The sequence below is a fragment of the Cuculus canorus genome, chromosome Z (assembly GCF_017976375.1).
Source record: "Cuculus canorus isolate bCucCan1 chromosome Z, bCucCan1.pri, whole genome shotgun sequence".
Lineage (NCBI taxonomy): Eukaryota > Metazoa > Chordata > Aves > Cuculiformes > Cuculidae > Cuculus > Cuculus canorus.
Window position 1 is genome coordinate 61315904 of NC_071441.1, and position 13441 is coordinate 61329344.

Genomic DNA, 13441 nt, shown 5'->3' on the forward strand with positions numbered 1-13441 from the left:
CCTATTCAAAAAAATATCACAGGTCTTACCAGGGAACATTATTTACAGTATCGCCTGCTTCTCCCAGAAAAGCACTTTCATATATAAACTATCTTCCTTCTTGTTAAGAAAAAAGGAAAAATGCTGCAGAGCTTCAAAGCGAGATTCTTTTCCAAAAGCAATTATTCGAACAAATGAGATTTTGGAAAGAAGATAAGAGTCACATAATTTCTGCTCTATAGGTCCTACAGCAGATGCCATGAACTAGCATGCAGATGTTTTACATATCCTGAAATCAGCTACGATAGTACTTAGGGAGCCTTTGCCAGATTCCTGGGCTAGCAGTCACTGTGACACATTTAGCCATCCAGGGTTAAAAAGGGGTTAACGCTTCCTTATTTTTCTTTGTTTTTAAAATTATGCATCTATCCTCAGTTGTTATAATCTGACTGACAACATGGTAGGCAAAAGGCTGACAGCCACAAAACTATTCCCAGAAACCACTCCTTTCTTCACACACTGGTAGCCAAACTAAACTGTAAAATACTCCTCTGAAAAAAGCTAACATTTCTTGCTTGCATTTACTTCCCTGTTTTTCTGAGAACCTGTCTTTTCTCTTCAATTAGTTGCCTATCTCTCCTTGGAAATAGGAAACAGACTCAGCTATTCAGCTAAAGGGATATTTGCAAACATTCTCCTGTCTCTAAGCAGAGAATAAGGATATTTATGTATGGAAACCAAAATTTTAAAAAAAACACCTACAATGCCGTAGTAACCACCGCATCAAATTGCAACTGACCATCTAATTTTTCCTTGAAATAACACTGGCTTTTTTTTCAAAATGCAGTAGGCTGCGCAGCTGAAGCACGATCTACAGCATTGGAGGGGTCTGCTGTAAGTAGGATACAGACTGTTTCCATTTTAGAAAACCTTGCTCTCAAAGTTAGCTTCCTTTTACTGAGTTTTGGGGGAACAATGCTAGTCTCTTAAATAAAGCAAACATAAACCACTGCTATAAGAGGAATAAGCAACACTTCTGTCACATAGAGAAAAGAGGCAGCATTGTTGTGAGGAACTGACTTTAAAAAAACTATTGTTTGCTACAGCACTTGAGGCTGTTTGCTTTGTAAGATGCCAAACTGAGGAGCAGTGGGTTTTCTTCTCCAGACTCCGTAAAACCAGAGCTGTCACTTACTTCCAAGAATGGTTTAATTCTTCAGTTTATTATTTGCCTGACTTCACTGGCAGAGTGTGGCCAGGGTGGGTGCTGGACTAAAATTACCTATTCACATGATATCAGCTTCATAGGCTACCGCACAGTTCCCTTTTTATGTACATCACTCTCTGTTGCTGTCACTCCTACTATATAACAGTGGGAACAAAATCTCTTGAATTGCAAATTAGGTGTGACTGGAGCTCTAAAAACCTTCTTCCAGCACAGATCTTAATCATTAGTCTTGCTTTCCAGTGCTTATGAATTTTTTTTCCTTTTACACAAGACAATTACAAAATACAGTGGTAATACTCAGAATGAGTCTTCAGTTATTTAGTTCCACTCTCAACAAAACAGTTTTTAGGGGACTTGCTTTCTGGTTCAAGAAACAGTTTAAAGAAAACTCAGATGCTAAGTTATGGGATCATTTGAAAGAGAGTTAGTAACAGCCAAATTACATATAATTTTCTCATGCCATACGTGAAATGTTTTGCTGACAATGTCACCAGAAAGCGAAAGAGCTGTCAAATGCAGGGGAGGGCTCTCTAACCACAGACAATGCGGGATTGTCCTTGCCTTCCTTTTCCCACTGCTGTCCAACTCCTACTATCTACTTTCTGTGGTATGTATACAGCTCGCTGCTAATTAAGTTATTCTAACACAAATTGACTTAATCCTAGAGCTTCTGTTTTTCCCACCTCCAGTCAGCAGAACCAAGTTTTGTTGCCATGGCATAATCTTGTGGAGGAAGGGAATTTAAATAATGCCACCGGCTGTGCATGACCCTTGGCCACTTTGTGCATCGTCTGGAAATGTGTAACTGCAAATGAGGAGCGAGCCATCCCAATGCTTTGCGGGCTCAATAAACCATTTTGTACATACACATGAGGGGTGTCAGATAATGTGAATAACAGCTGCCACTGAACAAGACAATGGGAGGAGGAGACATGGCAAACTTAGAAAAGGGTGTGTGTGCGCGGGTTTGGGTGAGTGTGAGAGAGACAGCGAGGGAGTACCCTTCCCACGAGAAAAAAGAAAACAGAGCTGGTCCTTTGCAGACTGCAAGCTAGATATTTGGAGAGTACGGCTTCACAGACTTTGGCTGAGTTATTCTAATTTATATTGGCTGGATATCTCTGCCTGGTAACATGAAATAAAGCCTTTCCAAAGCAACACAAAATTTTATATGGCAATAGATAGTACAGAAGTTACGTACGCTGTATGACAAAATAAGCAACTGACAGACAGAACTTTTATCCTATGCCAGTCACTCGGTAATAAAGGTCAACGGTTCTCAAATTTGAGTTAGCCCTCTTCTGCGCAGGGAAACTGCAAAGTAAACACTGGACTTTCTAAAACAAGCAAGCAAACAAACAAAAAAAAACCCCAAAACATAAAAAACAGCCCAAACCCAATAACCAACAAATAAAATCTCTCAATATTTAATAATTTGTTTTGATTGCTTTTCAGATAATTGGGTACAAATGTAAACTTAGCATTGCTATATTTCAATGTATTAAAAAAACAGCATGAAAGCAATATCTGATATGATAGCTAAGGGATTTATTTTAGCTACCATTTTCAATGAATCTTGTTGCATAACTCTTTCAGAAACACGTTTCATTGTGTACAGATTTGCTTCAGTCCCTAGATTTACTATTACCTCTAAAGCAGAGGCGGTATTGCAAATACAAACTTTCATTCACACCAGTTATCAAAGGATGAGTCATTTTCTCAAGTTTATTACTTAAAAATAACAATGACCATTGAATTTTAACTTGTATCACATAGGCTTCTCAGCCCAGCAGGGATTTTGTTCAGTAACATGTGGAGGGAGAAATGAATACGTCAAAAAGTTTCTGAGTTACCAAAGGAAAAAAAAGTCTAAGAAGATTTTTTTGTGCTTGTGTAAGTACAAAACAGACCAGGTTTTATTCTTTTTTGTAGGTCACAAGACCGTAGGAGTATATAAGCACTCTCATTGTAGTAAACTATTTTATACAAATACATACCCACATAATACAGAATGCATATTCACATAGCAGAACACATACTAACCCCCAACTATTAGCATTTTTTAATATAATTTGTGGACACAGTGTTCTCCTATCCCAAAATGTTTTGCTGGAATACCAGTTTCTTGGGCACTGCAACAGTCTAATTGCATCAATCTCAATTTGGGAACAAACTATGAATATAGCAGAGTAAAATCCACAAAGCTGATTTACCACCTTCTCACTGCAAAGGATTTCCTAATTTAAAGGAAACCAAATAAGAAAAGCGAAGGGAACTCAGCCATGAAAAGGGAGAAATCCTTCCACCATCTTTCAAACCCCTGCAGCCTGCTCCCCCGCCACACTCTCTATAACACTAAACACAGAGAAAATACTGATCCCTGAGCTTAGGCTAAAAGCAGAGGGATGCCTTGCTGTGGGGCTGCCTGCTTTTAGTGCCCTACAAACAATGCTGCCATAGCTCCCATACAAGGATGCTGTTTCCTTCCCCGGACTTGACACCAGGGCTGGTCATGAGTGAGAATCCAGAGCTCTGCCACCCAGTCCATGAGGACTGGTGTACGAGAGAAATCTTAAGAAGCTGTGTTTAGCCAGTACAACTGCAATGCCTGGGCAGGGAGGGGAACAGGTAGAAGTGTGGTCTTCCAGCATCCAGGGACATGACTATGTAAGAACGGCGCTCAGCGACTCTGCTGGCGGAACACAACTAATTACTTAGACAGGCAGATCACCACCACAGGACACATCCGACCACCCAGAAGTTTGGGAGGGGCTGTTTGAGAAAGAAGCCAGGCAGCTCCGAGAGGCTGCCAAGGGCTTTGAAGACATGGCTGGTGGTGAGAGGCTGCCTGTTCAGCAGCTGTTACCTCTCACCTCCCGGCCATCCCACCTACCACTTCTTCCATCTGCAGCAACAGCCTGTCTCTCAGTGGCACACACAGAACGGTGCGTACTTCTTTGATGAAGGAGAAGGACTAGAAAACAGGCAGGAAACAAGCAGCTACCAGAGGGACAACATGTGCGGAGGTCCTACACAGGACCTAGATTCAAAGGTTCCTACACAGGACCACCCATCCTTGTTAAAGGGGACCCTTCCTGCACCTTTCCTGGGTCCATCAGGTAATTCTCACTCTAAGATCATCAATCTCATTTGCTAACAAAAGGCAGGGAGAGGAAGTGTTAATGTTTCATTGTGCCAGGTTGGCAGCTGTGTAAATCGTTGTAGCTCCACTGAAGCTGATGGTGCCATGCTGAGCTACGCAAACAGAATGGGTGGCTCTATACACAATTTTCATAAAAATGCATGTGCTTGTATCTGCATAGTACTGCTCTCCAAAAATATCCAGACTCTAAATTCAATTAACCTCGCTGAGCACATCAAAAGAAGCAGCAAATGTTTGCCTCTTTTTTGTCTTAAAAGGTATTAAAAACATGCCTAAACCTGCAACAGTTACAGTTTAATAACTCTTCTCAGAACATGTATTCGTGCATCAGCAGAATCATTCTTTAAAATATGTCATTAATAGTGTGCACAAACAAAATTACAGGTTGAGGATAGACTCTCTCCTCTGTGGAGCTAAATAATTTCTTTGGCAAATTCCCTCCTGCCGGACTCAAAGGGAGTCAGAGGTGTGTAGTCCTGAAGGGACTGCCTCAGTACCTCAGGAAAATGAACTTCAGCTGACTGACTACCAAGGTTCTCAATATGCCTTACTAACAGGCTGCAAAGGTCTCCCCAAGTGTGACAAAACCCTAAAAGCAACGTGTCCAGCACAGAACGCAGAATATCCCTCGTCTTCTCCCTCCTCTGAAAGCAGTGAGGGAAGAGCAATGAAGCAGGGAACTACTGACCTAGCAGCAATGTAGAGGGTCCTGTTCATGACCATGACCAGTTGGATGTCCAGCCGGTGCCTCTGCGTGCTGTTCCGGCCTGGTTTGTGACCCACGAACACCGGATACTGTCTTGTATCTGTCGAAAGGGAGAGAAAAAACAGGATCAAAAGAGAATCACAAACTGAAATGGTGCTAATATGGAGCACCATGCGGCCAGCTAAAGCCAAGACCTGTGCTTTCTGTTCTGCCCTGGCAGCACAGCCTAGGGTTGAAAGGCACGAGTGCAGACAGCTGGAGGTTACTTCAAGGTTACAATCTTTGTAGTTGCACAGGAGAAAGTCATGACCTTTGTAAAAGACATAAATGGTCAGATTTTTAGAGCATAAAACAGTTCTGGAACTCTTGGCACACAGGTACATGGCACTTTCTCATAGTTTTGCTTTCAGTGCTTGCAGAGCTTAAATGCTCACTCCTGGCTGCCAAAATGTGTCTAGCAGGACACAGCTGTTTCACAGTGACCTATCAATCACCGCAATGACTGGATGGGTAGTGGTTAAAGCAAAAGACTTGGCTGTCCTTGGTTCAACCTACCAGCACCCTGGCTTTCCTACAGGACTGGACTGCCATCATGGAACAGCTGTGGGGATTTCTAAGAAATGGTGGGAAATCACCATCTGAACTTTATCAAATAAAATTCAATACATATTACTTTGGCAACCCATCTGACAGTCCAGCCTGGAAGCCCCATACTGAGCTCATGCTATCAACAAGTCAGCTCTCCCTCAGGCTCTACCAGTCACCAAGAGCACTTATTCATTCTGTTCCCATGGTTTTTTTGGTTAGACAACAGCGTACACGGGCTGTGCTGCTGCTTGCGAGATGATCTTTATGTACAGCCCATACTAACAGTGAATATTTCTAATCAAGGGCCACCTCGCTGTTATACTTCATATGTATATGTGATCATGACAGCTAGATGCACAAACTAGGGAGGTAGTTAAGTAAATTAAAAGACAGAAGACAAGAGGATAAATGTTGATGAGCATCATCATCAATGTAGAACTGCTGCATGTGCATGTTATACAGAGCTGACCAGTACCTAGCTAGGCGTGAACCTTTTCCCTATCAATATGCTCTCCCAGAAACCTGGAGCTGTTTGGTGGAGTCCGTTTTTTCAGAAACTCAGCTACTGTTTTATTGTTTTCAGTTATTGTCCTCTAAAACTATTTTCCCTGTTAAGCTTGGTCAAAGTTACTGATTCACAGCATGGCTTCAGCAAAGCAGCTGAGAGCCACGTATCAAAAAGCTTGGTGATAAAATGGCATACAAACAGAAACATCCCTGCAAACCAGATGCTGAGAACTCTAAATGAAATAAATCAAGACAGACCAGACAGGTTTTATATTTGGAAGTTTAATACTTCTGAGCAAGTCCTACATGCAAAATGTCAAGTTTAACTGTCAGGCTGTTAACTGTCCAGTACCGTTTTCTCAGTAACTCATGTATCTAGCATGAACTTGGGGCCTGCACATTCATGTGGATTTCAGCACGCCACGTCTCAGAGGAAAAAGTGATCCCATGTCCCATTTCTCCAAAAGGCTCAAGATGGGCTATTTCTGCATTCGTCAAGACTGTTATTGTCACCCTTTTGGAGGGTCACAGTGTTGGAGCTAAAGACTCAGTGGTCACACTAGACATGTTTCAGCAGGATTTGTGTCAGTGTAGTTCTGCCCTGTTCTCATACCCCAGACTCCTATTAGCATTTGGAGCACATCAAGTGAGCCCCTGAAGTCTGTCCTTCAGCTTGGTGTTACCCAAGACAGACAAGTCTATGGGTGCCAAGGCCACCCCAAGCACAGTGAGAGCAAGGACAATCAAGAGATTCACTTCAGAATCAAATTTCTGACCCAAAGCAGGCTTAAACATAAGCCTACTCATTGCTGACTTGCAACTCCTCATCATACTTTTACAGACTCAGGCGTTAAAGACTTTCTTTCAAACATCTGAACCTTTGGGGCTTTGGAAGACTTTTCTTTGCAGCAATTGTAATTGAGCTGAAGTAAATGTGAAAGAATCAGTTATGCTTAGCCTGACTTGTATGGCGAAATGCACAGAAAGCTCTCCACCTGTTTAGCCAGCAAATATCGATACTGATTTGCAGCTGTCTGTGTTACCCTAGATTTTGGAGAGTTTGCCAATTACTGTTTGTAACAAAGAAGAGAGATTCTGTTACAAAAGATTCTTTGTCTTGATTTGGTTTTTAGCTACATTGCCAGCTTAGGGAAAAAAACCCTAATGTTAAAGCAGAATCCACCAGAGCTTAAAGAAGTAAGTTCAATTATTTGTATTAGAACAACAAATCAGGTTTTCAGAGTTCAGTTAATTTAGTGTGCCCTGCTTGATACTCTAAGGTCCTCCACTGTTTATCCAGAACTACATTTTCACAAGTCAGGTGAGGAACACTTTGATTATGCAGCTGGGTGGGGAGAAGGCTTCCTCCCTTTGCTGCTGGATTCAGAAGATATTTAGTTTGATTACGCTACTGAAGTGTCTATGTTTGAGAAGGAGAAAAGCTATGGTTTTGGAAGTTTACCACACTGATAAGGCAATGTGAAAAAGTTGTGTTCCTGTAATAGTATCTTTTAACATAAATTGGCTGATCGGGGAGACATCAAGAAAAACAACTTTATTTGTTGAAACGGTAACAAAATACTGTTGAACTCCCATTATCAGTATTAAGCAAATGAAGTCCTCTGGCCTTTTATACTTACAGTTGCCATGCGAAATACTGATCGGCTCAGAATCTTCTGGGAAACCAGCCCCAGCAAAATGTAGCAGTGTGAAATATAGCAGCAAGGCTTCTGACCTCATAGTAGTTCAGCTGGGAGGCTTCACTTCTTCACTTCACCCTGTAGAAGACAAACAAGAGCCTTCTGTCGATTCAGATCTAACCACCGCATACAGAAAGCTAAAAAGAGTCAACACGTAGTAGAGGGAACTTTCCTTCTCCTCAAGCCTTTCACTGTAAGTAAGCAGGTATGTCATGTATCTAGGCAGAAATTGCCCGACCAGACCAGTTGCCCTTTAGCCCAAGCCTCAGCAGTGGCACATCTTGCTTGAGAACAGACTTAAGTTTCTGTGAGTTACAAAGAATTTTCTGCCTCAGCTGCTTATATGCAATAACGAAACTTTTGTCTCCTGCACCAACGGACAGCTGACCAGGACGTATTTTGCTCTCCCCTTCTTTGGTTTACACAATTTGATGATGTCGTGATGACATACACCATAAATTAAAAAAACCAACAACCACACTACATTATTCTGGTTAAAAAGAGATTAAGGGTTATACTACAGGACTGATTCATACCCGGCAGAGCTGTGAATCAAGTGAAGAAACCCTGAGAGAGCTTGACAGAGCATGCAGAACATGTCATTGGGCTTTACCACAAAAATACGTACCCATAAATTTAGGTGCCATAAAACCAATACTCCAACTCGCGATAAAATAAAGGAGAACAGAACTGTCTAAACCCAGCATTTTTTCCCCCGTGTTCCACTGATGCATTCACTCATTCACATTTCACATACAAAAATATCCCTAAATCTTGAAGATAAAAGGAACCACAGGGACCTTTGGATACAGGGAGAGAAAATAGCACATAATACAGTAAATAGCTCATAATTCCCAGGCAAATTTCACAGAGTCATTGATCTGCAGGGGAAATCAGTGTAAAAGTGGGGTTTTCTTTTCATCCCTTCCAGAGTTTCAAACCTTTGATGCCGCCTGCCAAAGATTTCTTTTGAACAAAGCTTTTTTACAGTAGTCTGTCAGTCATTCAAGACTTACGGGCAGAAAGTCAAACTTCATAACCTACATAGTCTTTGAAACTTAATTGGGCAAACAAAGTGCTAACTTGCCCTTCTGCAACACCATTTAATATTAGATACCTATGTATCCCTTCTTGATGCCAAAAAAAAGCATTAACAAGTCTTGAGTGTTGCATTTTCATTTGTAATGTCACAGACACAGTTGATTCCTCATCTTTTACCTAGCTGAAAGACATTGCAAAAATTAACTTATCAGATACTTGTTTTCAAATACAATTTCAGCTCCTATAACTGGATTGGAATAGGGACTCTCTTGCAGGGCAACAGAGTCCATAAGGACTAATGATTTATTATACTCTGTGTTTGCCTATTATTCAAATACACAAATTGGAAGCTTGGCTGATCCTCTGTTCCTATTAGCAAAATAACTGAGAGATCGAGCTAGACTTAGACTAGACAAAATAAAATTTAATGCAAGGCAATGACTGACACTTTAACTGAATGAAGTGTCAGATGGAAGGGAAAGGATAAAAATAGCAACAATAACTGCGATACAATGCAGGCACTGTCTGTCTATTATACCTTATGTGAGAATGCATACTAGAAGACAGTACATACAAACCCCAAGAGAAGCACTTCCATCTAGCACTGGTTAGGCCAATAGCTGTGTATGATTACTAACACAGCTACGTCTGCCTGCAGACACTTTCTTTACCTGTTTCCTCCATTTGTCTCTTTAATCACCTCTTACATTTTCTTGTGACTGTTACCTCTCTGGGGCAGGAACTGTTTCTTTCTATTTGTTTCCATGTCCAGTGAAACATAATTTTCGGCCCTTAGGAATGCTCAGTGTAGAAATAAGAACCAAAAGCAAATATTGGAAACACAGTTTCCCTCAAAAGGTTTAAATTAAAACTAAGATATACACATCATGGGGTTAATTCCTTTCTTTCCACATGATTTTGCAAAATGTAATTTTGTCACTTGAAAAATTTTGCCCCGTAAGAACACTGCAAAATGACAAAGCACCTTATTTTAATACACAATTAGATTTAAATTCTTTCTTTCTTGGAAGTGTTACAGTCCAATGCAGAAGTGTCCTCTGAAACACACATGAGGAGCAACAGTTTAACAGGAAGAACTTATCAAGCAATCCTATTCTTCCACTTAAAGCTTATTCATCCACAGCATCAGTATGCAGGCTGACAACTCAAACCCACTTGGCTCACAGTGAGACTTCAGAGCATAAGAATAGCTGCTTTCTGTTACTCCCTATCAGCACATCATCCGCTACCTAGCAATGTATCTTAGATATGAGGAAAGCATTATGGTACTGCAGACATCCCGTGCTGCTCTACTGCAGAGCTTGAAAAACTTCTCCAATAGGCAATTCTGTACCATCATTCCCAACTTCTCATGTAGACATACATACCGCTCTGTGTAAATATACATGGGAGACAGCTTTCAGCAAAATGAACAATGCGCAGCACTTAATTTTTCACTTTATGTGCCTGTTATTGGGCCAGATATGTTTTTCTTTTACCTGAAAAGAATTAACTGACAAATGAAATTACATATTGCCTTCTAACAAAGACTACAGTAGTAGGTTTTAAAGTATATGAAATTCTGTGTCATTCTTAAGGGTAGCTTCTAGGGAAGTTACCTAGGAGAAGAGAGAAAAAAAAAACCACATAATTCTCTGTTGCTTTGATGCTAACATAGTTATTCAAATCAATACAAAGTAAATGCAAAATGTCTACTTTGATCTGTCAATGACTGAAGTGGGCTACACACCCGGATCAATGCCTGTGCCAATAAAGTAACAGAGAAGGTCTCAAGTTGCATTCAAAGGTAGCTTTTTTTTACTAGAAGATAATTACTCAAACATAATGTTACTTTTGGTGCTCTTACAATGGTGCAAAGAGCTGTATTGTTTCAGTGGAATCTCAGAAAAGTGCTGATTTGAGAAGGTCACACTTATTTTTAGTACAAATTTCCTGTTCAGCGAATACTTAGCTCTGGTTGGACTCCCGGGAGTGATGCAAATGTTCTCACTTGCAACTGTGCTGAAACTACTTTCTAATCAAAAGTGCTTGTGAACACAGTGTCTGATGAAGCATGAGCAGCTAGACAGTGATGCTGAGTGCGTACAGGCACTGTTTCCAAATAAAAGGTTTGCAAACATCAATGGAGAGATGTTTAGTAAATGTAGAGCACTGCAGTTCAATCTGTCCTGCATTAAGCCATACTGGTTGAGAGAGTACTCCCTATGAGAACTCCAGTTCTCTCTGTTCAGATCACAATTACTGCTCTTTTTGAAGGAATCTAGTGGTGACAAAAAGAGCGAGTTTTGATGGTGAGTTTTTTTACTAGCAGCTATGTTAAGAAAATACATCCTTGCAAATGTTTAATACTATGTCTTGTAATCTATGTCTAAAGCAGTGACTTGTAGTCATCGAGGCAGATCGAGCAGTGGGGTAGATCAGATTTCTCTCAAGCTTCAAAAAACTCTCAGGTAATTTGCTTCTTGCATGTCTAAAACCAATGCGAATATAACTTTATGTAAGATACTTCAGTGCTCTGATTCTTTTTTCAGAAGTTGACGTTTCAAATACCTATGTAATATGGCTGGTTCTGGTTACTTCTGTGTTCCTTCCGTTTTGTCGTATTATGGTTAAGTATAAATAAACCATGATTTCTTAATGTGTACAGAAATCAAAGTTTTGCCTTCCTAGATAGAATTTGTACACCACATCCCAAAGGCGAAGCACTCCTAAGCAGGATGTCTGCATACCAGTGCAATATAGTTGCCATTATTATTATAATATTATCTCACTCAAAGCCTATGTAAACATACACATATGCATATACATATACCTCCACACACACAGAGAGATGCTTCACATACGGGTATTAAATTTTGTAAAAATAGAGCAGCTGGCATGAAGGAGATTCTGAAGCTAAGAAAGCAATGATCCTTCCAAACAAAGGAGAAGAAGTCTGATTTTACTGTGCCAAGTCCATCCGTTATAGCTATCTATGGCTATCTGAGACAACAAGAAGCTACTGTGATGAGCCTTGGTTTTTGCTGTCTGGTATTTTTAGCATCTACTGAGCAACACTCTGAGCAGAAATGCCTATAGAATATCTGCTTAGCTAAGGAAATGATTCCATGGCTGCTGTCATAATACCCTAAGTAACCAGGTTATTGTATTTACAGCTTGTAAGTTCCAGAAAGTTTATGCAAATCACATGAAACATCCTACATGGAACAGCTAACTTCCTGGTAAACTCCACAGAAGTTTGAGGCCAGATTTGATCTTGAGAACAAATTCAACAGCAACAGCAATGACTGTGCTGGCACAACTCTGAATAACTACTAAAACGGACACTCTTCCACGTTACAAAATCTCTTGTCTTGTTGCTTTAGCCTCACTGTACGTCCAGCTAACCCCAGTATTAACGCCAAGTAAAATCAAAGTATGTAAGCATGTCAGAATTTTCCCATGGCACAGTAAGTCTGCTCAGAACTGGACAGATCTTGTTTTACTCTCCCTTATTACAGACCTCCCTTATACCATAATGGGTTGTGTTCATGCACAACAGCTGCACTTCAATCCACAAATTATTAAGTTTAATGTGAGAATTACCAGGCAAAATTCAATGGTCTGTGTTATGCATGAAGCAAGACCAGAAAATCTAATTGCCTTAAAAAAAAAGTCTGTCTTAAACAAATTCTTTTGTTTCTAAAAACATGTAGAACTTAACTCTTCAGAAAGGCGGTAAGTTGAGTAAGAATGAACAGCATTTAAACAAATAGTGAGGATACTAAAAGGTGAAGCCTGATGAATTTGAACTACTGCATAATGAAAAATGCATGACCAGAAAAGTAGCAGCTTCTGTGAACTGACCCTGGAAATACTCAGCAAATAGCCCTTCTCATCACATTCAGCATTTCCTATATTGGGAAAAACAAAAGGACCACAAAAAAGCAGAAAAGAAACTGATTTGAGTTGCATAGCAGAGGTATCAGCAAAGATTTGCGATTCTCCTGTGGGAAGAGCTTTAAAGTCATGCAAGTGAATCAGAAACCCAAGTCTTACTTCAGCGTCTCATCAAAAGCGACTCACAAAGCAAGATCTATCTACTTATACACAGAAAACATGGATTGATCTATACAGTACACGCTTTGCCACATGGAAGGCAGAGCACAGAAACCAGTCGGCCGGTCTGATTGCTGTTCCCTGCTACAGTACAGATTTACCATGCGATGCTGGCAAGCATCCTTCATCTCCTTTGGCTAAGCCTTTGGAAATCTCTGAGTGGAAGACGCTGTTACTGCTATTTACCCCTTTAAATTCACAGTTCCTAGAAAGTGAAAGACGAGAGTTCTGTGCAAGTTCAGAGAATGGAATTAGGAATAATGCAACAACAAAAAGAAAGGAATACAACCTGCAAGCTGCAGCTTCCAGAAAACAAGGAAAGTTAGGCCAGCAGAGCAGAGCTGTTGAGGAAAGGATCCTTTGTCTACGCCTGTTTGGGTAGTGGGCTAGCTGCTGCTCAGACACCTTGC

General features: G+C 40.6%; 1 protein-coding gene across 8 annotated transcripts in view; it reads right to left on the minus strand.

Annotated features, from left to right (window-relative positions):
• Positions 1-13441, minus strand: part of SEMA6A (semaphorin 6A) — a 115374-nt gene that overhangs the window by 56131 nt on the left and 45802 nt on the right. For all 8 annotated transcript variants that reach the window (XM_054053854.1, XM_054053862.1, XM_009562917.2 and 5 more), the window contains exons 2-3: positions 7812-7949; positions 5059-5176 (exon numbers count right to left, since the gene is read on the minus strand). In XM_054053854.1, the coding sequence (XP_053909829.1) occupies positions 5059-5176; positions 7812-7911 (218 nt within the window). In that variant the 5' untranslated portion in view covers positions 7912-7949. The remainder of the gene's footprint in view (positions 1-5058; positions 5177-7811; positions 7950-13441) is intronic.